This window comes from Giraffa tippelskirchi, chromosome X, assembly GCF_054371585.1.
Source record: "Giraffa tippelskirchi isolate mGirTip1 chromosome X, T2T-mGirTip1v1.2.pri, whole genome shotgun sequence".
In the NCBI taxonomy this organism is placed as follows: domain Eukaryota; kingdom Metazoa; phylum Chordata; class Mammalia; order Artiodactyla; family Giraffidae; genus Giraffa; species Giraffa tippelskirchi.
Window position 1 is genome coordinate 16772381 of NC_137289.1, and position 26771 is coordinate 16799151.

General features: G+C 36.4%; 1 protein-coding gene across 3 annotated transcripts in view; it reads right to left on the reverse strand.

The window, feature by feature from the left end:
* LOC145536168 (transmembrane 9 superfamily member 2-like) overlaps positions 1-26771 on the reverse strand; it is an 86696-nt gene that overhangs the window by 30713 nt on the left and 29212 nt on the right. For 2 of the 3 annotated variants that reach the window (XM_081564911.1, XM_081564909.1), the window contains exons 8-12: positions 17453-17532; positions 14495-14591; positions 13661-13793; positions 12573-12692; positions 12322-12379 (exon numbers count right to left, since the gene is read on the reverse strand). In XM_081564911.1, coding sequence (XP_081421037.1) covers positions 12322-12379; positions 12573-12692; positions 13661-13793; positions 14495-14591; positions 17453-17532 — 488 coding nt within the window. Of the gene's footprint in view, positions 1-12321; positions 12380-12572; positions 12693-13660; positions 13794-14482; positions 14592-17452; positions 17533-26771 lie in introns of all 3 variants that reach the window. The other variant, XM_081564910.1, reaches the window with a different exon arrangement.

Sequence of the window (26771 nt, forward strand, 5' to 3'; positions counted from 1 at the left end):
ACTTGAAAGAGACATGTGCACCCCAGTGTTCATCGCAGCACTGTTTAGAATAGCCAGGACATGGAAGCAACCCAGATGTCCATCAGCAGATGAATGGATAAGGAAGCTGTGGTACATATACACAATGGAATATTACTCAGCCATTAAAAAAGAATACATTTGAATCAGTTCTAATGAGGTGGATGAAACTGGAGCCTATTACACAGAGTGAAGTAAGCCAGAAAGAAAAACACCAATACAGTATACTATCACATATATATGGTATTTAGTCAATCGGTAAAGATAACCCTGTATGCGAGACATCAAAAGAGACACAGATAAATAGAATAGTATTATGGACTCTGTGGGAGAGGGCGAGGGCGGGATGATATGGGAGAATGGCATTGAAGCATGTAAATTATCATATGTGAAACGAATCGCCAGTCCAGGTTCAGTGCATGATACAGGGTGCTCAGGACTGGTGCCCTGGGATGACCCGGAGGGATGGGATGGGGAGGGAGGTGGGAGGGGGGGTTCTGGAAGGGGAAAACATGTACACCCATGATGGATTCATGTCAATGTATGGCAAAACCAATACAATATTGTAAAGTTAAAAAGTAGATACATAAACTAATTTTTTTTTAAAAAAAGAGTTTTTTAAAGGCATAAGGATGAGGGGATGTTGTAAAGGGAAGAAGACATTAGCAGCAAAGTTTGGAAACCAGAGAGCAGACAAACAGTAACCGAGTTAGTAGGAGTGTGAACCTGTATCCTAAGTCGTCAGTAGAGAAAGCTGAGAGGCAACTCAATTTATACCACAGAGCTCCAAAAAGGCTCAGGAATTTGTGGTGCCAGGTACCTCTACAGGTAGGGATGAAGGAGTGGCTAAAACCAGGAGGACTGGTTCAAAGTCAGCCTGAGATGCTGACAGACCTGCAGATTCTGTCCCCCACCCCCAACTCTGCAGAACCAAACATTGTCACTTCATGACCCCTGCAGAAGACAGGAGAGTTAGTCCCTTAGAGAAGATTCCTGAAGCTCAGGAAAAAACTTTACCAAGACAATTTAAGATCCTCAGAGAAATTAAAAGAGACATTGCAGCCATGAGACAGGAAGAGGAAATTTTAAAGGACTTTTGAGAAATAGAAGAGTTCTTGCTGTTGTATTTTTGTTTTGGTGTTGGCTGTGCCACAGGACTTGCAGCATCTTAGCTTCCCTGACCAGGGATCCAGCCTGTGCCCCCTGCAACAGAAGCACAGAGCCCTAACCACTGGACTGCCAGGGAATTCCCTAGAAGAGGTCTTAGGAATTAAAAGTATCATCAGAGGCACTTGTATGTGAAATCTAAAAAACAAAAAACAAATAAACTTATTTACAAAACGGAAAGAGACAGATATAGAAAATAAACTTATGGTTACCAAAGGGGAAAGTGAAGTGAAAGTTGCTCAGTGGTGTCCGAGTCTTTGAGATCCCATGGACTATACAATCCATGGAATTCTCTAGGCCAGAATACTGGAGTGGGTAGCCTTTCCCTTCTCCAGGGGATCTCCCCAACCCAGGGATCAAACCCAGGTCTCCTGCATTGCAGGCAGATTCTTTACCAGCTGAGCCACCAGGGAAGCACAAGAATACTGGAGTGGGTAGCCTATCCCTTCTCCAGCGGGTCTTCCTGACCCAGGAATCGAACCAGGGTCTCTGGCATTGCAAGTGGATGCTTTACCAACTCAGCTATCAGGGAAGGAAAGGCAGGGAGAGGAATAAATAAATAAATCAGGAGGTCGGGATTAACATATATAGCCCACCAGGCCTCTCTGCCCATGGAATTTTTCCAGGCAAGAATAGTGAAGTGGGTTGCCATTTCCTCCTCCAGGGGATCTTCCCAACCCAGGGGTTGAACCCGTGTCTCCTGTGTCTCCTGCATTGGCAGACAGGTTCTTTACCGCTAGTGCTACCTGGAAAGCCTATATATACACACTGCTGCTGCTGCTGCTGCTGCTAAGTTGCTTCAGTTGTGTCCAACTCTGTGCAACCCCATAGACAGCAGCCCACCAGGCTCCGCCGTCCCTGGGATTCTCCAGGCAAGAATACTGGAGTGGGTTGCCATTTCCTTCTCCAGTGCATGAAAGGGAAAAGTGAAAGTGAAGTCACTGTCGTGTCCGACTCTTAGCGACCCCACGGACTGTAGCCTACCAGGCTCCTCCATCCATGGAATTTTCCAGGCAAGAGTACTGGAGTGGGGTGCCATTGCCTTCTCCTATATATACACACTACTATATATAAAAGAGATAATCAGCAAGGACCTACTGTATAACACAGGAAATGATACTCAATATTTTATAATAACCTATATGGAAATGACTCTGAAAAAGAATATATATTATATAGTAGATAGATACATGTATAACTGAATCACTGTTCTGTACACCTGAAACTAACACACTATAAATCAACTATACTCCAATTTTTTAAATGACAAGGTGAATTTAAATCTTAATAAAACAGTTGGAAGATAAAGCTGATGAAATGTCTTAGAAAGCAGTTTAAAAAGAGAAAGAAATGAAGAACAGGCAAGAAAAAAAAAAGGAAAATTAATGATCAACCCAGGTAAATGTAAAACAGAAGTTACATGGATAGAGTTCTTTCTGAATGTCTTTTATGGATAGTAAGTAATTTGCTGAAGATCAAACAGATGAAAAGAGGCAAAGCTGGGATTCTTACTCAGATGTGTGTGGTTTTTTTTCTTTTTTTTTTTAACAGCAAGCTTTCTCCATCCCACTGTGCTATAATAAAGCCTCTACAGTAGGAACCAACCAGACCAATCACATCTACCTTCTCCTCCCCAAAACATTTTGTCAAAGATCAGAGATGGGGAATGTGGTGACAGCCACCTGATGCTGCACCAGGTTAGGCTCTGAGGTCTACTGTTTAGAGAATCTCTGATTTCAGTCTTCCGTTGTAAATTCTCTCAAGGCCCATTCCAGTTCTAGTATTTTAAGGCTTCCTTCATATTTTCCATCTATTTTCAATTTCTTACTTAGGATCATTGTTTTGGATCCTTCCCCATCCCTCATTATAAGTGATTTTGTCCTTTCTAAACCTTCTTTCATTTTATTCTTTTATTCTTTTTTTTATTCCTTTATTCTTTCATTTTACTATTTCTACTTCACCTTTCCCCCTTGCGTTTACAGACTCTTCTATTAACACTTTTTTCAGTAAGCCTATCTATTCTGCTCTTTAAAGGGTCATACTTTGCTCCTGCTAGAAATGTAGCTTCCATTCCTTTCAAACAACAGCATGTACAACAATAAAACCTCCACCTTATGTCTCATCAGTTTCTGGCTTCTCAATAAGGAAGTTTAGTTTCCCATGATTTAACCATACTTCCTCAAATGTTTTTTTAATACCTTTCTGCTCTAATGAATTTGTTTAGCTGCAATATTCCTCTGCCACATTTTCTAGCTTTGGAAAGATTCATTTTAGCTGTTATCTTTCCATAGCCAGAAAAATTACTTCTTAATTGACAAATCATAACCTCCTTTCTTATATATAAACTCAATTAACCCGTCTCAACGATTTCCCTTTTGAAAGTACACTCTAGAATGCTAATATGTGTTTAACAATTCTGTAACTGTCCTTCCATTTCATGTTTTTATATTCTAAGTATGTCTTCCTTTGTCAATGTCTAATTATTTCTAGACCTTTTCATAGAATCTTAAACAGCAAAACTATAAGGAAACTTAAGAGGTCACCTGGGTCCATCTCCTACTTGAAACATTTATTCATACATTCATCAAACATTTATTGAGTACCTATGAGTTAGCCCTGGTGTTCCAAGATAAATAGAACAAAAATCCTTGCTCTGAAAAAGCTCAGTCAAGTGGGGGACAGAGATAAACAAATTACAACATAGGAAATACTATTGCAGATAATAGACATAAAACAGTAGGAACACAGAAGAAGAGAGTGACCAAGAATGCTTTGTAGTTCACAAAACAATTTCAGAATCCATTAGTTCATTTACTTTTCTAAATGACTCTGTGACACAAGCATTACACGCAAGGAAATGGACAATCAGAAAGGTTATAGGACTTATCCAAAGTCACTTAGCTAATACTGAGTACTGGAAATCAACCTGCCTTCTTCTAATTGTAAAGTTTGGGTACACGCCCATCAACCTCTGCTGACTCTTCCCTTTCTTACCTACCACTTTTGGGGCTATATGCAGCAAAATGACATCATTTAATAATTTTATTTTTTTCAATTTCTCTTGGGAAGTGTATGCTCATTAATTTAACTGCTTCCCCATTTAAATTCAAAACCATTTTTACATTGTCCATGTCCATACCATGAGGCACTGAAACTCTCTTTCAACCTACCACATTCTAACAAATAAGAATCCCAGTACCTTACGATTCTCTCTCTCACCTACTTAAGAAAGCCCCTAAACCTCTTGAAGAGAATATGTGCTTTGTATCACATCTGGTTTATTGCTTTTAAACTGTGTTCAGTTCTATTAACAGAAATAGGAAACTGAACCTGTCTTGCATTTTAAATTATCCACATGATTCAATCATTTACTAAACATTTACTCTCTATAAACCACTTATACTTCATATAAGGCACTGGGCTACACACTGTGAAGGATACAAAAATGAATAAGACACTCACCTACATGAGTCTTAGAATGTAAAATGAGAGATAAGACATATTATTAATAACTCAATCTGAGGAATACTGTGGTGAGCATTGTAATAATGGTAATAGACATTGTACAATTTCAAACCATGAAAGTAGTGGTGAGCTGGAAATTAAAGAATAAATACAAATTTGGCATTGGAAAACTGGAACAAAGGGGTTACAAATAGATGGAACAGCTTGAGCAAAGGCCTGTTAGTGGAAGAAAATAGTAGCTAATAAACCATTTACCATTTATTAAACACTTATTATGTGCTTATTATGTGCTTTATTAAACACTTATTATTGGGCTTCCCTTGCAGCTCAGTCAGTAAAGAATCTGCCTGCAGTGCAGGAGACCCGGGTTCGATCCCTGGGTTGGGAAAATCCCCTGGAAAAGGAAATGGCAACCCACTCCAGTATCCTTGCCTGGAAAATCTCATAGAGAGAGGAGCCTGGTGGGCTGCAGTCCATGGGGTCACAAAGAGTCAGGCACGACTGAGCAACTAACTTATTTACTTACTTACTATGTGCTAGGCACTGTTACAAAAGCTTTAATACATTATCCCATTTAATCCTCATAACAATCATATGAAATACATAATACCATTATTTCCATACTGTAGAAAAAGAAGCCTAAGATTAGAAAGGTAAAATAACTTGCTCAAGTTCCCATGATTAGAAAATATTATTTAAAACTCTTTTTTTGCCTATCAAATTTAAAAGACAACTGCATAATGCAGTAATTATAAATCTGTGTTGATGAGCACACAAAGCATTAAGATGTAACTTGTATAACAATAATAGCACAAAGGAGGGAAAGGGGAAAGAAGGTATATAAGAGCATATAATATTTTTAATAATATTGAAATTAAGTTGGTATTAATCTGAACTAGATTGTTTGAAATTGAAATATTTATTGTAATACATAATACAACCATTAAAAACAAACTCCAAAAAACTGTAAAAGGAATGATAAGGGAATAAAAACAGTACACTAAAAATATTTATTTAACACAACAGAGAACATTGATGAAAGAAAAAGACTTAAAATTTATAAAAAGAAAATAGCAAAATAGCAGATGTAAATCCTACTTTACCAATAATTTCATTAAATGTACATGGATGAAATATTCCAATTAAAAGGCAGAGGTTGGCAAAAGGGACCCGAGAAATGATCCGAATAAATGATGTCTACAAGAGACAAAATTTTGATTCACAGAAACAAATAGATTGAAAGTGAAATGATTTTACATATAGTTCACTCTTGAACAAAATGGGTTTGAACTGCCGGAGTCCACTCATACATGGATTTTTTTCAGTAAATACATAGTGCAGTGCTGCACAATCTGCTATTGGTTGAATCCGTGGATGCAGAACCATGGATACAGAGGGCTGACTCTACAGTTATACACAGATTTCCAACTGTGCAGGGATTCAGGGCAACTAGCCACCACGTTGTTCTAGGGTCAACTATATAAGAGATCTATATAAGATCTTTAGATATATATAGATAGATAAATAGATAGATCAGCAAACAGTAACCAAAAGAGAGCTAAAGTGGCTATACTTCTATCAGACAAAATAGACTTTAAGACAAAAAGCATTATGCAAGGTAAAGAAGGACTTCTATAACAACAAAAGTGTTGGGACTTCCCTGGTAGTCCAATGGCTAGGACTCCACGCTCCCAATGCAAAGGGCCTGGGTTCAATCCCTGGTCAGAAAACTAGATGCCACATGCTGCAGCTAAAGAGCTTGTGTACTGCAACTGAAGATCCTGCATGCTACACAAAGATCAAAGACCCCGCAGCCAAATAAATATTTTTAAAAAACAATAAAAGTGTCAATCAAGAATATATAACAATTATAAATACATATGTACGTAACAGCAGAATCCAAAAAATATGTGAAGCAAAAACTGATAGAACTGAAGGAAGAAACAGACAATTCAACAATGATAGTTGGAGAAGTGAATATCCACTTTCAATAATGGATAGAACAACTAGATAGAAGATCAACAAGGAAATGAAAGACTTTAACAACAGTGTACACCTACTAGACCTAACAAATATCTGTAGAACGCTCCACTCATTGTCAGCAGAATACACATTCTTCTAAGTGTATATGGAACATTCTCGAGGATAGACCATTGTTAGACCATAACACAAGTCTCAGTAAATTTAACAGACCTGAAATCACACAAAGTATAATATAATTGAAAGGAATTAAAGAAGACCAAATAAATGAAAAGACTTCCTGTGTTCATGAATTGAAGATTTAATATTAAGATGGCAATATTCCCCAAACTGATGTGCAGATTCATGTAACCTTATCAAAATTCCAGTCAGCTATTTGAAAAAATTGAAAAGCTTTTTCTAAAATTCATAGGGTCTTCCCTGGTAGCACAGCAGTAAAGAATCTGCCTGCAATGTGGGAGATCTGGGTTCAATCCCTGGTTCCAGAAGATCCCCTGGAGAAGGGCATGGCAACCCACTCCAATATTCTTGTCTGGAGAATTCCATGGACAGAGGAGCCTGGCAAGCTACCGTCCATGGGATCGCAAAGAGTCAGATACAACTGAGAGACTAACACTTTCACTTTTTCTAAAATTCATATGGAAATGCAAAGTTTCAGAATAGCCAAAATATTCTTGAAAAAGAAAAAAAGCTGGAGAACTCTCACTTTATAATTTCAAAATTTATAAAAAGCTACAATAACCAAGATGATGAGTACTGGCCTAAGGATAGACATAGACTAATGGAATAGGATTAAGAGTTCAGAAATAAGCTCACGTATTTGTGGACATTTGAATTCCAGTAAGGGACTCAAGACAATTCAACTGGGGCAGAAGAGTCTTTTCAACAAATAATGTCAGGACAACTGGATATCCATGTACAAGAGAATGAAGTTAGATCCCTACCTCTCATATATACAGAAAAAATTAACTCAAAATGGACCAAAGACCAATATTTAATATGTAAAACTAGAAAACTTTTATAAGAAAACATAAGCATAAATTTTAGTGGCCTTGGATTAGCCTTCTTAAATATGACATCTAAAGCACAAGCAACCAAAGAAAAAGTAAATAAATGTCTTCAAAATTTTCGAGTTTTGTACTTCAAAGAACACTATCGAGAAACTGAGATGACAACACATAGAAGACATGAAAATATTTACAAATCATATATCTGATAAGTATCTAGTAACCAGAATATATAAAGAACCCTTACAGTTCAATAATAATAAAAAAATCCAATTTTAAAATGGGCAGGGACTTCCCTGGCAGTCCAATGGTTAAGACTCTATGCTTACAATGCAGGGGGTGCAGGTTTGATCCCTGGTTGGGGAATTAAGACCCCACATGCCAATGCAGCCAAAGTAAATTAATTCATTTTAAAAATTAAAGTGGGCAAAGGATTTGAATAGACATATTGCTAGAGAATATATACAATTTACCAATGAGTAATGAAAAGAGGCTCCATATCATTAGTCACCAAAAAATATAAGTTAAAACTACAATAAAATATCATTTCATAATAATCAGGATGGCTATACTCAAAAACAGATAGGGAATTCCTTGGTGGTCCAGTGGTTAGGACTCTGCACTTTCACTGCCAAAGGGCTGGGTTAGATCTCTGGTCAAGAGACTAAAATCCTGAAAACTGTGTGGTGTGGCTATCACATATATCACAATCATATATGTGATAAGGAGTTAAATTCCAAAATATATAAAGAACTCAAACAACTCAATAGCAAAAAAACAATGATTAATAAAAGGGCAAAGGACCTGAATACACATTTTTCCAAAGACACACAAATTGCCAACAGATATATGGAAAAGTGCTCTACATCACTAATCATCAGGGAAATGCAAATTAAAACTACAATAAGATATCACCTCACACCTGTCAGAATGGCTATCATCAAAAAGACAAAAGACAATTGTTGGCAGGACATGGAGAAAAAGGAACCCTTATGCACTGTTGGTGGGAATCTAAATTGGTAAAGGCACTATGGAAAACAGCATGGAGGTCCCCCCCAAAAAAAATTTTTTTTGGCCACACCATGCAGCATGTGAGATCTTACTTCCTCAACTAGGGATTGAACCCATGCCCTTGCAGTGGAAGTGTGGTATCTTAACCACTGGACCACCAGGGAAGTCCTCTCCCCCAAATTTTTAAATAAAATTAACACATGATTCATCCATCCTACTTCTGGGTATATAAAAGAAAATGAAAACAGGATCTCAAAGGGATAGCTGCACTCCCATGTTCATTGCAGCCTTATTCAAAACCTATTCAAGGCCTCATTAATTAGAAAGAGGAAGAATTGGGAAATGAACCCCTATGTGTACAGAGTGTAGAGGATGTGTGTGTCTGATTCTAACACCTGTGCTGGTAACCTTTAGTGCTACCTCTCCACTTTAATATATGGTAATGAGTTGTTTATAATGAGATTATTTAAAAATAGGTAATACATGTACATGGTATACAACGTGAAAAGTAAAAAGAAACAGAGAGAAACAGTGAAAATAAGTACAAAACAGTCTCCTTCACACTCCTGTCCCCCAGCCATGCAGCAACCCACCTAGGGGACAACCACTGTTAACAGCTGCTTTTCAAATAAAAAAAAATTTTTTTCACAAAAACTGTGGTTTGATACTGAATCATTTCATAGTCCCTATAACCCTGAGCCATGTTATTATGGACTTCCACTCGAATTTTTAAGTTTTTCTGTGTAAAATAGTCTTCAAAATTGATCCCATAGAAAACAAGATAAAAACAGCTCATAGTGCACTGAAAATGCTAATGCTTTTCCAGACATTAATTGTTCAATTTAGTTAATCAAGCTTAGTGACACAGCATATTCTAATTCTTTTAAATTTTCTATTCTAATGACGTAACTTTCTTTTTACAATGAGATGGAACATCTGTCTGATGAAAAATAGGCCATTATTATTCATCTGAAGCCACAAAGGCAGTTTCAGGAGAGATTTACGTTTATTTCCTCTCCAGTGCCTAGCATAATGCATTAAATATAGTAAAAAAAATTTTTTTTTCAAAAATACAATAAATATGTTGAATGAGTAACTAAATAATGAAGAGAATAGTAGATGGTTTATTGACTAGTTCTTGCCTGCAATATCCCTTGCATTACAATCCAGTATAATGACTTTTGCACAATGGCACTTTGTTGCCAAAGTTACTCAATTTCAGATTCATCTGAGTCTTGAACTTGAAGCAACAAATATCTGAAATATTGTCAAGGACATTGCTTTCTTACATAAAGGTATTAAAGCTCAGGAAAGACCACCCATTCTAGTTCCCTTGAAAAGAGTTACAGAAAAAGCAGATGGCTCTATTCAAGGTGCTAAGGGGGAGAGGAGTGCATTGTACTTTTTTTAAATAAATCAAAAACTCTGTGGTACATGTATTTGATGTGCAAACTTGGAATATTCAAGCCTTTCAATGATACTACTTTTTTCCCTGGAGTTGAGGGGAAAAGCCACATGTAGATAAAACATTATGAGTCTACTGAATGTATCATCTATCACTGCATTGTACTGATGATGGCTTTATACTCACTCACAGAGCATTTGCTCTCATTTTGTCACTAATTAGTATACAATGTAACTGAATTTATTATGTATAACTTCCATTATAGAATTTCCACCATTGTGATGGGGCTTCCCAGGTGGCTCAGTAGTAAAGAATCTGCTTGCCAATACAGGTGATGCAGGAGACACAGTTTTGATCCCGGGGTTGGGAAGATCCCCTGGAGGAGGAAATGGCAACCCACTCCAGTATTCTTGCCTGGGAAATCCTATGGACAGAGAAGTCTGGTGGGCTACAGTCCGTAGAGTCACAGAGTCGGACACAACTGAGTGACTGAGCACACATACATGCGTTATTGTGACACACTTCTAGCATTAAGGACATGGGAATTTTACAACAAATGGAAATTAAATTACCGCAAAACAGGACTTCCCTGGTGGTTCAGTGAATGGGAATCCGCCTGCCAATGCAGGGGACAAGGCTTTGATCCCTGATCTGGGAAGATTCCACATACCATGGAGCAACTAACCCCATGAGGCGCAACTACTGAGCCCACGTGCCTAGGGTCTATGCTCCACAACAGAAGAAGCCACCACAATGAGAAGTCTGTGCACCACAATTAGAGAAAGCTATGCAGCAATGAAGTCCCAGTGCAGCCAAAAAACACAATTTTTTTAAGTTCCATGTAACAATTAAGATATAATCCATGACATTTCCTAAAAAAAAAAAATCGTCCTTCAGAACATATCAAAGAAAGAATTTTTTTTAATGAAACATGCTATAGATTGAATTGTTTCCCCCAAAATTCTTATATTAAAATCCTAATCCCTACTCTGCTCAATGTCATGTGGCAGTCTGAATGGGAGGAGAGTTTGGGGGAGAATGGATACATGTATATGTATGGTTGAGTCCTTTCACTGTTCACCTGAAACTATCACAACATTGTTAATCACATATACCCAAAAACAAAATAAAAAGTTTAAAAAAAAAAAAAATCCTAATCCCTAATGTGGTGGTGTTTGGAAATGGGGCCTTGGGAGAGGGATTAGGTTTAGATGAAGTCATGAGGGTTCAGCCTTCATGATGGCATTAGTGCCCTTACAAGAGGAAATACTGTAGAGTACAGTGTCTCTTTTTTCTTCTGTCATGTAAGGATGCATCAAGATGGCAGCCATCAGCGACCAGGAAGAGAGCACTCACCAGGACCCTATCCTGTTGATGCCCTGGTCTTGGGCTTCCCAGCCTCCACAACTGTGAGAAAATAAATGGCTGTTGTTTAAGCCACCCAGTCTATGGTATTCTGTTATGGTAGCCCGAGCTGACTAAGATAAAGCATATTAAAGAATTTGGAGATAAAACTCAAAGCGAGTCAGCACTTTATTGGTGAGGCATTATGGAAAGAGCACTGGTCGGGGATATTGGGTTGGCCAAAAAGTTCACTCAGGCTTTTCCACAAAAAAAAACCCAAATTAACTAAAATAAAAAAAAAAATAAATAAAAAAAAACTAAAATAAATAAATTAAAAAAAAAAAAAACCCAAATTAACTTTTTGGCCAAGCCAATATATAGCCTGAACTCCATTACTGACTTCACGTATGAACTTGAACATATTGATTCTGCATCTTTATAATTAGGGGACCAGATGAGCTCGCTATGAGCCACTGTGCAGCACCACCCTGACTCCTCTGATCATGACTCTGCCCGGGGTCTGCAGTCACTAATGACACTGCAGTAACTAGGTGAGATAGGAAGCAATAATCACAGAAGGCAGAGACAAGAAGAATAACACAGTGTGGTGTAAAAGCTGCCACTCTAACATGATATATAAGGCAAGATGCATAGCTGAGATGAGCATTTATGAAACCTGCTTCAAAAACAAAAGATCAAAATTGAATACTGCAGCACCATCACCATCTCTTTGTACTAACAGTTAAGATGTACAAAAAGATGAAAAGAATGCAGATATACCAAAAAAAGAATGCTGCAGCCACAGAAAAAACAGTGGTCACTCACCTCCATTCTACTCTTCATTATTGTGTACAATGATTTTTCCAAGGTAAAGTATAAGAAAGATTATAATTGTATAGAAAAAAGAGAACACGAGATACTAACCCAGGACAGAGCAGTGCCGTCAGCAAGAAATTTGTCTTCCACTTCAGACCTTTAAATGCTGAGGAAGTAAAGGACGGAATAATTACTAGGGCAACTAGATTTAGTCCACTTCACAAATATTTTACAGTAACAAAGACACAATTATATTTCGCTAGGTCAGCTAAAATTCCTGACGCAATTTTTTTTAATTTTCAAGCTTTTTAGTTTCTATATTTAACACATCAACTTGGAATAATAATAGTAATGCTTACACTTGTACATCTTAGCAGACACGTATCCAGCAGATGCTCCCATAAGGACCCATAACACAAGAGAACAGGTCATGAAAGCACCACGATTAGCAGGAGAAAGGAAACCAACGCAGGCAAGAACTAAAAGCACAAAGAAGAAATATCAAACCAGTGACAATAATAGCCTCAAAAGCACATAAGGCTTTATAATATATTAAAGACACCTTATTAAGACATTTTTATGAAACAGCATACAGGGAAATTCTCTGATGTTACTTACTTAGCTAATTTTTTGACAATCTGTTCTTAATGAAAAGTCTGATCCCATACAAGGCAAGCTATGTGTTTTCAATTTAGTCTTTAATCTCCTTGTTTAAATCATTAATTAGATCTTTTAAATCAAAATCAAAGAGAAGATCTTCCCTTTCCCTACTCCAGTAGTCACTCCCTAAAGAGTAAATCATTTTTTCCCCACAAAAATTTCCTTCTGTTTCCTTTTATTCAAGGTGAGGGGGGAATAACATCACAGTGAGACTTGGTCTCAGGAAAACATAACCTTAAAAGCTAAATATAGAAATCATCATTGACATCTGAAACACCTAATAAGCCATTTATTTACAGAAGCTTTGTTTGTGAAAATCCCCACTCTGGTTATCAAAAACTGACAAACTCTACTCTTGGTTGATAATGAAGGCAGAGAGAGTTCATCAGCCATTGTAAGCCACTTCATTTATACATTTAAAGACCAGCACTTAGGCTTGCCTTAGCAAAATTCTAATCTCTGAATTATAATTCCCTGAGCCCACCTAAAATATGATCTACCCACATGCAAAGCAAGGAACATGTATATTGGACATGACAATAAATTATTCAGAACCGAAGAAACTATGAAAGGTCCTTGATATAGGAACATATTCAGACTCATATCCTTAAAATAAAATACAAATTTTATTTTAAATACACTACAAATACTCATTAAAATATACTATAAAATACACATTTCCTTAAACTTTAGGGTAGAATTTTCAAAGTTCTTTTGTACACATGAATCAAAGTTTAACCTATGTCAGAATGCTGAAGATGACATATATTGATCTGAGCCTACTCACATAAAGTAATAAATGTCATAATCAAAACTTGTGTTCCTTGACCCAGTAAAATTGATAGCAACATTCCATGCCTTGGAGGTCTGAATACATCCCCATGAACAAGCTTCCAACCATAATCCTTCTGGATATCTTCCTGCATAAGAGAAAGTCTTTAATAAACACAGGAGTTATTATGACAGAAAGTTACAAGAGCTCTGAAAGTTAGGGGAACACTAATTTTCCTCTAAAGACAGACTAATGGCTCATTTTGGATAGAGTATGTCTCTGGCAGGTATGTGATCCTGCCATACAAATGAGCCATTCTCTAAGTTTTGCACTGAAGGGAGTGTGTTAATTATGTAAAGCACACAACTGGCTTGATTTTCATGGAGAAAGCAACATGATTTAACACACACACAAAAAATTCAACTAATTCTATAGAAATTAAAAATTCATCAATACATAAATGGTCATAAGAGTCAAAAGAGTATAAATTAGATAAAACTAAATTTGACCTAAATTGTAGTATTTTGCAATGTTTTGTACATATTCTCATGTTCCAAATTAATGAAAATCTTAAATAATGATATTTTGAAAGATCAGAACATGGAAAGGTATATAACCAAAGAGTTGATAGCAAATAACTCTCTAATAAACTTACCTATACTTTTTAAGAATCTACACAATACTCTATACTTTGATTCAGCACAATATGCAAAATTACTAGACATTAAAATTTGTTGCATTCAAGGTGTTATACTCTAAGTAGAAACATAACCTTGACAACTGGGCAAAGCAGGCATTCAAATATTGGCTGAATCAAATATGTGCATTTTTATTTACAGGAAAACAAACCTGATTATATCTGATAATATCTTTGTGGAGAGTCCTTAATATGATCATAGCCACCATTCCAGTTAAGAAGAGAACAACCACAAATGAATTAATGATACTAGAAAATGGAAAGAAGGAAAAATAGAAGTTAAATCTCAAGTTTCTTATTTGAACAGTAAAAAAGAAAATGTGTGTACATGTAAAAGAAAGACATTCAAATTTTCATGTCAATCAGTTTTCTAAAGTTAAATTTGGATCAAAGGCTAATACATTTGGATAATACATCAATATATTAAATGAACTTAAAGTTCTATCACAAAAGTTCATTACCAACTAAGCAACAGAAGCAACACTATTCTTAAGGTTATTTTAAAACTTTTTAAGAGTACATTCCCAAAAATAAACAAGGGAAAATGAAAAAGATCAGGAACACAAACTTAGTTCCAGAACATGAAACTGAGAATGGAAGTCCAGGAGTCAAGGTTAAATTGATGACTGACTGACTATTTAGTCAGGCAGGCCTTAGGTGGATCCTTAGATGGATCAAGGCTTTTAACTTTATCAAGTCTTTATCAAGTTTCAGGGTAAAGATCCCATGGACCACTTACCTACCAGCTCTTACTGGTTCCAAAACTGAATCTTAAAAACTATGTCCAAATGAAAACCAAGACCTTCTTCCATCCCACCACCCAGCCAAATCCAGACACATTTAAAAAAGTTTCACCAGAATCTCTAAAAAGACCAGCACTGTTGTAGAAAAATGCCGCTAAGATGTCTAAAATGTCTGTTAAATGTCATAAGTAAATTAGCTCGAGACAGAAACCAAAGTACATTTATTGTTACATCATAAATATTAATACTAGAGATTAGCCCCACCATTGATCTGGAGGCCCTTTCCTTTCACAACCCCTTTAAAGAAACCATTTAAATAAATATTATTTGAAGAGACTCCTTCGGGGGTGTGACAAGATGGGACGTGGACTATTGCCCCAACAGAAGATTTTCTAAAAAAATTTAAGATATGATAATTATAATGAGGAGGAGAAGGAGGTAGAGGAGAAGGAAGAGTGAGGATAGAAATAGGAGGAGGAGGAGAATGGGAGCTATTCTCACTTTAAAGGCAATAGCATTGTAAATCAACTATACTTCAATAAAATGAAATTTAAAAAAAAAAAAGGTGATAACTAATATGAGAACCTACTGTTAGCTCAGGGGACCCTACTCAGTGCTCAGTGGTGACCTAAATGGGAAGGAAATCCAAAAATGAGGGGATATATGTAAACACATAGCTGATTTACTCTGCTGTACAGCAGAAACTACCTCAATATTGTAAAGCAACTATACACCAATAAAATATTTTTTAATTAATTGATCTATTTTCCTTTTTTTTTCTTTTTTTTTTAATAAATTTATTTATTTTCCTTGGAGGCTAATTACTTTACAATATTGTAATAGTTTTTGCCATACATTGACATGAATCAGCCATGGGTGTACATGTGTCCTCCATCCCGAAATAAAATATTTTTTAAAAAACAAAGGCAATGGCAGTATAAGGAAAATCATCACCTCAGAAGACCATACTCATAGAATCATACCCTTCCTTACTTTCATCTTTACCTTTATAGTCTTCTTCTATCCAAAATTGCTTTATTATAAGAGATGAAGGGGGGAAAGTACTATATGTACAGTTTCATCTATTTCTCATCAGCTTCTCTGATCAGTCTCCTAAGTTACTAACTGAAGATCCTATGCTCGCTGTTAGCACTTTACAACAGCCTCAATCATCACATTCTCAGTTGGTCCATCCTTCAGTTTCATGTTGAAACTATTCCTTCCACAGTCATGAAGGACTTCTAACTCTGTGGTTTGATCCTGTTGAAGATTCCTGAGGAATCAAGTCCATTCACTGTGAATCCACCAGAATGTAAGCTTCCTGCGAGCAGAAGCCTGTGTGCCTTAGTCACTGCCATGTCTGAGTACCTCCCCTAGTGCTTGGCATCCTAATAGGGATGAAAAAGAACACCTGGAGAACAAATGGACATTCACTCACAGACATTATCTCCACACAACTGTCTCATCTAAATGACCTGCCTTGATTAAGTGACCACTTGCAGTGCTTTGGTTTCTCATCTGTAATCTTTTCATCTTTCTCTGCTCTCTTCCCAGTCTTTCATGACATCTTTACCTTCGTCCACCCCAGCTGGCTACTGCTTTTCCTACACTCTACTTTGCTCAGACTTTCTGACCCCACAAATGAAAGCATCTGTCTTGTTTTCCTTCCATCTTCTGCACAGGGTCCACTATCACAGTCCTATCCTGCCTACTTCCCAGCATGTATTACTCTTTACACACAGACATGCTATCTCTTGGACATCTCAGCCTTCTCTTTCCCTTGAGCATAAACATTAGTATATTTAAAACAGATTTTCCTTTTTGTTTCTCTTTGTGTATGTAGAGAGGTGGGAGAGGAGAAGAAGAGGGGAAATTAGCCAGAGAAAAGAAAAACTGTCACTCAAGATCATCTCTGATAGGGGACTGGGGGAAAGGGAATTGGGTGAAGTAATTAAAAGGTACAAACTTGCAGTTGTAAGATAAATAAGTACTAGAGATATAATGTACAATATGATAAATATAATTAACACTAATGTACGTTATACTGAAATTTGTTAAGACTGTAAATCCTAAGAGTTTTCATCACTGAGGGGAAATTTTTTACATTTCTTTCATTTTGTATCTATAGGAGATCACTGATGTTCACTAAACTTAGTGTGGTCATCAATGCAAGTCAGATCATTATGCTGCACACTTTAAACTTCTACTACTATATGTCAATTATATCTCAATAAAACTGGAAGGAACAAAAGATCGTCTCTGGTAACAAAATAATTTTTAAAATACACATATGTATATATATGTGTGTGTGTGTATATACATTTCCCACCGTGAAGCTACTTACTCTTTAATTCATAAAGTGCTTACCTAAACCACTGAATGCTGGTATGAGACATGGAATTCAAAATATAGTCCCACCTAGAACCCCACCTGATCTGTTTGTTTTCCTAAAAACAAAAATACAAAAATCACATGACCAAACTTTAACTGACCTTTTATTAAAGGTTATAATCCTAAAACAGAAAGTTATTCTGCCTGTACATTCTCCATTTCTTTACTGCTAACTTCATGGAATTATGCAATCTAGCCTGACATTTTCATCTTACTTTTATTTACTGATATCTTATCTCATTTCAGGCTTCCCTGGTGGCTCAGACGGTAAAGCATCTGCCCGTGATGTGGGAGACCTGGGTTCGATCCCTGGGTTAGGAAGATCCCCTGGAGAAGGAAATGGCAACCCACTCCAGCACTCTTGCCTGGAAAATCCCATGGACGGAGAAGCCTGGTAGGCTACAGTCCATGGGGTTGCAAAGAGTCGGACAAGACTGAGCAACTTCGATATCTCATTTCAGAAAGGGACTAGGAAAAAAAATTTAGTTTACTGTTCATCAGAAATAATAGCACCTTTTTGCTATTTTTCTGTCACTATAAATCCACCCCATACTTCATTTCCTTTTGTCCAGACCACATTTTCATCTTAATTGCAACTTCATAGGCATATATAATGATAGTTACTGTGGTTTGTTTTTAAATTTAATAACCTAAAAACAACCAAAAATTCCCATCAGAATAGGAATAAACAAACTATGGTAATCCATGCTAAGAAATACTATGTAACCATTAAAAAGAATGATGTGCATCTCTAGGTGCTGACATGTCTATGAAATAGCATTAAATGAAAAAATAAAAGTGAAAAGTACATAGTAAGACATGTATGTACACCAAGATTCTATTTTCCCTCCAAAAAACTACACTTATTTTGTAGATGCAAACATTTTTCTGGAAGAAAAAAACAATGGTTATACTTTCAGAGAAAGAGACTAGAAATTGGGGGTAGGGTAGTAAAGGAAGGCAGAATTTTACTTACACATTTTCTATATGGTTTGAAGCCTTCACCACATATAAGTATTATCAATATTATTATTTAAATTGAACTAAAATTTTGAACTATAAGACAACTTGCTTCACTACAACACACCAAATCCACCTCCTGGAAATAGGTTTATTATTACAGTATTTTGTTTACTTAGAAAACAGTATTCAATTTCTGTCATTATTTCTTACAGAATATTCTAATATTTTACTTTTGTACTTTAAGTATTTTGAAATGTTTCAGCAATAAACTGATGAAAAGTTTTTTAATATTGTGGTTCTCAATACTTATTAAAACCTAAGAAAATACAATCACCAGTTGTTTCTGCTGATGTATGATCAAACTGAACCTTTCAATAGCTTTCTTATAAAATAGCCCCAATAAATGAATATCTTAAAAGATAATCCCTGATAAACATTTAAACCATTACTGTGGTATCATTACCCCTTAAATTAATGGCATGCTCTTAGCAAAAGGAAAACACAGGTAACAAATTGACCAAATTATGTTTGAAATGACTTATTGTTTAAAATTTGTTATCTGCACCCATCATTTAAAAAGTGGACATTTACTTTCAAAAAATATGGGGTTTTTTAAGTATCTTTAATATTAATTTCTCATTTTTATATTAGTTTCTCATTTAAATTCTTTCTTCTCTGCAATCACCCACTGTGTTTCTTCAGTCTTTTAACTTCATTGAGGCTTTCAATGGCTAAGTCAAAGATCTCTCCTGGTAAATGTCACATTGCGCTTGAAAATATGCAGGTTATTTTCAAATATCTTTTGATGATTTCTAAAATAATTCCAGTGATAAGAAAACAGACTCTGTATGATTTCAATACTTTTAGACCATCAAATTTCTGCACCTTGTTTTATGTCCGTGGATATGTTCTAGTGTTTCCTGATTTATAGTCTATGGGAACTTGAATAGAATTTGTATCCTGCTGTTGTGTGAAAATTGTATAAATCTTAATTACATTAAATTGGTTCATAGTACTTTTCAGGTCTACTATATCCTTCTACTTTTCTGTCTATTCATTCTATTAATGTTTGAGAGTTTGATATTGAAGCTCCAACTAAAAATCTTAATTTATCTACTTAAAAATAATTGTAATGTATGATGGAACTATAAGTAACTTTGTTCTATTATTTCCAAAGTCTCCTATAGATGTATTATCATACTTTTATAATTTAAAAAAATTTAAAATGGGCAGAAAAAATTAATAAAATGAGGTATCTATGTTTTTTGTGAAGTGTGGGGGATGGGTATGAAGAAAGTCAATGTACACTGGTTTTAAAAAAACTGAAATGATGGATTTTAATTGAAATGACTTTTAATTCAACAGTAGACTTTAGCTAACACCTGATGACCCAGTGTTCATGGTGAACATTATCTATGAAAGGTCAGGTTGACATTTTGTATCTACTGATGTGAGGTATCATTTTGCGATCTTCCTGTTGAGAATCCATGGCCTGAGCCTGGTCATGAAGAACCATCAGACAGATTCAGGTTGATGGTCATCCTACAGAATGTAAGGTCTGTACTCTTCAAAATTTTCAAGAATATGAAACATAAGGAAAGACTGAAGAACTGGCCCAGATTGGAGGAGATCAAAAACTAAATATAACATGTAATCCTGGATAGGATACTGAACCAGAAAGGAGAAAAGTGACATTGTTGGCCAGCTGGCGAAATCTGGATGGATGGATATGAATCAGATGGTAATGTAATGCTGTAATGCCAATATTGATTCCTGGTTTGCACAGTTGTATGTTTGTTTTAGGGAAAGATACTCTGGAAGATTTAGGGGTGATGAGACAACATCTAGCTCTCAAAAGATTCACAGAAAGACTAATGATAATGGACACAGAGAGAAGAGTGAACAATGGAGCAAATGAAGTAAAATGTTAAACATTGGAGTATCTGGTTAAAGGGACTACAAGAGTTCCTTGTGTTATTTTAGCAATTTTTCTGTAGTATGAAATTGTTTCTAAATAAATTATTTTTAGAAAATCTGAATTTACAGACTGACAAATCCAGGGATAGACATTCATTGTGTGAAAGGATTTGTCTTAGCCATTTTATTATCAAAATATTGTTATTATACTAAAGTGTGACTTAATTTGTCAAAATTTGAATCGCATGCATTTCTCCACCAGACTACTGTCCATTGCCTTAAGCAAGTTAACTCATATCAAGCCTTTTAACATGGAATGAAATAAGTGAGGGAAATTAAAAGGTCCAAACTTCCAGCTGCAAAATAAATGAGTCACAAGTATGAAATGTACAGGGTGAGGAATCTAGTCGATGATTATGTAATACTTTTGTATGGTGACAGATGGTAACTAGACTTATCATGGTGATCATTTTAAAATGGATAGAAATACCGGATCACTATGTTTTGTAACAAACAAGAACTAACATAGTATTGTAAGTTAATTATACTTCAAAAACAACAAACAAACAAATCCATAGAAAAAGGGATCGTATTTGTAGTTACCAGGGGTGGAAATGGGGAGGAGGGGAATTAGATGAAGGTGGTCGAGGGAACAAATTTCCAGTTAGGAGGTAAACAAGTACTAGGGATGTAATGTACAACATGATAAATATAATTAACACTGCTGTATGTTACATATGAAAGTTGTTAAAAGAGTAAATCCCAAGAGTTCTCATCACAAGGAAAAAAATATTGTTTTGCTATTTCTTTAATTTTGTATCTATATGAGATGATGAATGTTCACTAAATTTATTGTGGTCATCGTTTCATGACATAAGTCAAACCATAATGCTGTACACCTTAAACTCATACAGTGCTCAGTCGCTCAGTTGTGTCCAACTCTTTGTGACCCCATGGACGGTAGCCCACTGGGTTTCTCTGTCCATGGGATTTCCCAGGCAAGAATACTCGAGTGGGTTGCCATGCCCTCCTCCAAGGGATTTTCCGGACAAAGGGATTGAATCCACATCTCTTGCATCTCCTGCACTGGCAGAAGAATTCTTTACCACTGCACCACCCGGGAAGCCCCTAAACTCATACCATGCTGCATATCAATTATAGCTCAATAAAACTGGAAGAAAAAATAAAACGTTAAAAAAAAGAGATACTTTCAAATATACATTATGAAGTTTGGCTTTTAAATACAAAGAGAGCCTAGAAAATCTGCAGTTGTTAAATCAAGAAGTTTTTGCACCAAACATTGCCATCTGCTGGAAATAACAGTCCACAACACACACTACTCCTCCATAAGAAAATGAGAAATTATTTTAAAATCCTAAGGCACGTTTGAGACAAAATGACAAATGTAAAAAAATAACTAAATGGTGCAACCCATTTTTTAAATCCATTTAAAATTAATTATTCTGCATCTTTACATCCCAGAGTTTCAAAATCTTTTATAAGACATAAAAGCATATGAGGTAGGCAGGTCTTTAATGCTCTTTCTAATGAAATCACAAGAAGCAAAGGCAGAAATATAGACAAGAGTTCTTGATTCAGGACCCAGTATATGATGGGCTTCACTCAGTAAAAACACCTGCAGGGAATCAAAGAATCAAGGGGCAGGCAACTAGAGCTTCTTTTAGTCTAATTGTTTTCAACAGGGAGAACAGCACCCTCTAGGGGACATAATGAAACGACGCGAGGATACTACTGGTATTAGAAGCATAGTAGAATGCCAGACATCCTGCAGGGCACTGGGAGACCCACACAAAGAATTGAGAACAACTTCCAAAAGCCCCCATCCACCATTTATGTGAGTGAAAAACTGCTTATGATTATCTGCAGCTAGATTCTAACTTCATTTTACAATTAAAGTATTTTTGTGTGCTAAATCTTTTCAGTTGTGTCCAACTCTTTGCGACCCTATGGACCGTGACCCGCCAGGCTTCCCTGTCCATGTGATTCTCCAGGCAAGAATACCGGAGTTGGTTCCCATACCCTCCTCCAGGGGCTCTTCCTGACCAAGGGATCGAACTCTTGTCTCTGGCATCTGCTGCACTGGCAGGCAAGTTAATATACATTTACCTTTCCCCCAGGAATGCAACTACCATGTAAATTGAGGGAAAATGGTACTGTTTGGCTTGAAACTTTATTAAAATTGATCAACATTTCAGAAAATCATGGCATCCTTTAGAAAGATGTGATATTTGAGCCACCAATATACACTATTCTCATATTCATCTGTATTCATATATATATTTACAATGATTATATACATAGGTTCCTGGAGGAGAAAATTGCAATCTACTCCAGTATGCATGCCAGGAAAATTCCATGGACCAAAGAGCCTGGCAGGCTGTATATAGTCCATAGGGTCCCACAGAGTAGGACATGACTGAGCATGCACACACACACGAATACACATAGGTGCAAGCATCTAACAATGAGAAATATATCTTATTAAAAATTGATTTTTTTATTTCTCCTTTATATTATAGTTGTGGTGCTATACTGATATCTCTTGAAACTATGTGTAAGACAAGTGTAATTATCTAGTATCTATTAAAATTATTTTACAGCAGCAAAGGGAGAAGGATAAAACATTTGTTATTAAAAGAAGATATTAATCTGATAGGGTTGAGAATTACTGATCCAGCTCCATTCCCTCACTTTACTATGGGGAAACTGAAGTCCAGAAAAGAAAATGAACTTGCTCAAGGTCAAGTATGAGTTTGAACTAAACCAGTACCAAAGTTCTCTGATTCTCAAATTCAGTTATTGGTCCATGGTGCCCGAAAATCAGGAATGCATCTTGCAAAAAAAAAAAATCTATATATGTGGCTAGGGTCTCAAGCTAGCCCACAACTAAAGCTTATATAACTCACATACACAGACACATAGCTAAAATTAATGTGATTAGAGTGAAATCAAAAAAAGTCTTTAATTGGTGGTATACCACCAATAGTGTATAAAAATAGTAAGTTTTCTAAAGTAAAATATGATGAGTAGAAATACCTTAGCCCGGCATTCAAGGCCATTCAAAATGTGTCTCAAATCTATCTTTCTAACCTTTCTATGAATACTATTTACACATAAACGATTAAAGTCTGGGATGTTATACTGAATCTTTTTGGCCTTTATATACCCAGGACTTAACACCTGGCACCTAGAATGCACTTATTACCTATTGCTGAATGAATAAACAAATGAAAAAGTTTCTTTCAGACAAATCTATTCACTGTTCCCCACATACCCATGTACATTCTCACCTGGAAAGCCTTTCCTCTAGCCCCCCTCCAAATTCCTAAATTCCAGGTCTTTTAACTCAGTCTATGAACTTTCCCAGAATGCCTTGCACATTCTACCCATGCTATCCAAACCATCCTCAGCATCCTTCAAGGACTAGCTCAAGGCCTCTCTCTTAAAAAGCCTTTCTAGCACCTGGGAGTTCTGCCCAGCCTGAGCCTGGACGGTGGGATCTGGCCTCCCCCACCCACCTGAACCCCGCGGCTTCTGGGAACCGATCCAGCCCCTCCACCAGCCCCCCAGGGCCTCACCTTCTGGATACCCCAGGGCCTGCTGGCCTCTAGACACTGTCTTCCTGCCAGAGCCCCGCCCTCCCCCGGGGGCTGTCTGTAAAGCCCTCCCGCCCTTCTTTCCCAGGCATAGTTCCTGCCCATTGTAAAGTCACACCATGGGGACTTCCCTGGCAGTCAGGGAAGCAAGATTCCACATGCCACGTGGTATAGCCAAAAAATAAATAGATAAAAAATAAAAATAAACTCACACCATTAAAGTGGCTGATTTAGGAGCCTGGATTCTGTAACCAACTTAATCTAGATTTATAATCCTTTACATTTGTGACCTTGGGCAAGTGACTTTATGAGTCTCAGTTTTATAGTCTATAAAATGAAGATTTAAAGGGAATTCCTGGTGGTCCAGTGGTTAAGTCTCAGCACTTTCACTGCTGTGGCCTGGGTTCAATCCGTGATTGGGGAACTAAGATTCTGCAAGCCAAGAGGCCAAACAAAATGGAGATTTAAAATACCTGCCTCTAAAGTTAAACTAGGTACTTTATAAAAATTCCCATGCTAGGCACATAATCATGCATGCCAAGTTGCTCAGTTGTGTCCAACTCTTTGCGACCCGGTGGACTGTAACCCACCAGGCTCCTCTGTCCATGGGATGCTCCAGGCAAGAATACTGGAGTGGGTTGCCATGCCCTCCTCCAGGGAATCTTCCTGACCCAGGGATAAAACCCACATCTCCTGCATTGGCTGGCGGATTCTTTACCATTGAGCCACCAGGGAAGCACCATGTCACCAACTAGAGACATTAATAATACTGCACTAGATTTACATCTTCTCTTTCTTCTAACTAAGTGTAATTCTTATGTCTCCTGCATTGCAGGTGGATTCTTTACTGCTGAGCCACCAGAGAAGCCCAGGAACATAACAGACCCTCAAAAATATTTGTTATATAAACAGATGAATAAAAGGTCTTCATTATGGTCCCATCCTTCAGTAACTTCTGAACAAAATCATTATATAAACACCAAACTTTATACCCACTTGGAAACATGTATCATTTTCTGAAAACACAAAGTGCACAGATGTTCAATTAAAAAGCAAAAAGACAAAATTTTTGCAACTATACTATAGTCTATTAAATGATCTGGTGGGATTTTCTGTTAAGAGTGAGAAGTAGCAAAAGGCAAAGAACATGTACAAACACAGACCCAAAAGGACAGTCCCTGAAAATGTGGAGGTCTAGATCTTAGCTAAGATGGCGGCAGCTAGTCACACATGGCTATTCAGCACTTGAAATGTGGCCAGTCCTAAGTGAAATGAGCTCTAAGTGTAAAACATACATCAGATTTTAAAGATTTGGTTCAAGAAAGAAGAATGTAAGATATTTCTTTATCAAAAAAGTGCTACACAAACACTGCATACTGTTTAATACATTTGTTTCTCACAGGACTATGGGTTAGCAGTAGACATACTTTACATGTGTGCTACAGTTGACAAAATAAGTCAGTATCTTGTGGATAATGGGAACCAGGTTTCTCAATATCAGAGAAAGAAGTTACAGATCAGCAAGGGGAGAGGGCTAGCACGACCACTGCAGTCAGAGAGTTCAGTATGAATTCCTATTTATCATATTTATTTTATCCATTTATTTTTATATTTTCCCATTTACAATTAGAAAATAATCTATGGAGTGCTACTTTGTCACTGTGAGTATAACCCAGTTTCTCTAGCACTCAGTCATCTACAGTTTTAATATCCTTTAATCAATTATTGACCTGAATCAATTATTTAGTTGGAGGATGAAAAGAGACTTATTTTCTTTTTACTGCACTGTCTGGCATGTGGGATCTTAATTCCCCAACCAGGGACTGAACCTGTGCCCCCTGCATTGGAAGTGAGGAGTCCTAACCATTGAACCACCAGGGAAATCCAGAAAAAGAGACTTACTTTCAAATTCTGTCATTCCCACCGAAGCAATTCAATAAATAATTAAGTATACAGCTTCTCATTTGTCCACTGAAAACTATGTTATAGGTTCAATGTGATTTTTTTATCATAGAGAATTGAACTTTAATTTTCATAATATTAAATTTAAAATAATATAATCTCACCAAGTTTAAATTTAAATAATGCAGAAGAAAAATTAATCATATGGCAAGTGTTTACATTATATGGTTAAGTTAAAAGGGCAGGTTACAAAACAATGTAGCTCATCCAATTCTCACAACCCAATGATACTACTAGTAGCAAGCATTGTTTGAGCTCCTTCTTTGTGTCAGAAACTATACCATGAGCTTTAGTTATCTTTCCTTATTTAAATTTCACACCTGTGATGTATATAATTACTATTATTGACCCTGTTTCACAAATAAAGAAACTGAAGATTGAAGAGGTAAATGGTAGGCAAGAGCTAATATAGTAAGTAGTGGTAGAAAATAGGAATTTAAACCCAGCTGTCTGATTTCAGAATTATCTCTTAATTCCATACACCAAAATTTTCATGGTGGTTCTCAGCACATGGTGGTATTCTAAATGACTTTTATTTACATTTTGTGATCTTTCTCTATTTTTACAATGAACATGAATTACTACTATAATTTTTTTTTTTTACTTAAAACAACTGACAAGGACCTACTAAAGAGCACAGGAAACTATACTCGCTATTATATAATAACCTATAATGGGAAAGAATCTAAAAAAAGAATATATATATATATATATGTATAACTGAATCTCTGTGCTATACACCTGAAACTTACATGATATTGTATATCAACTATAGTTCAATATTTTTTTTTAATTTAAAAAGTAAAAATTTCTAGTTCAATAGGATCTTGTAAGCT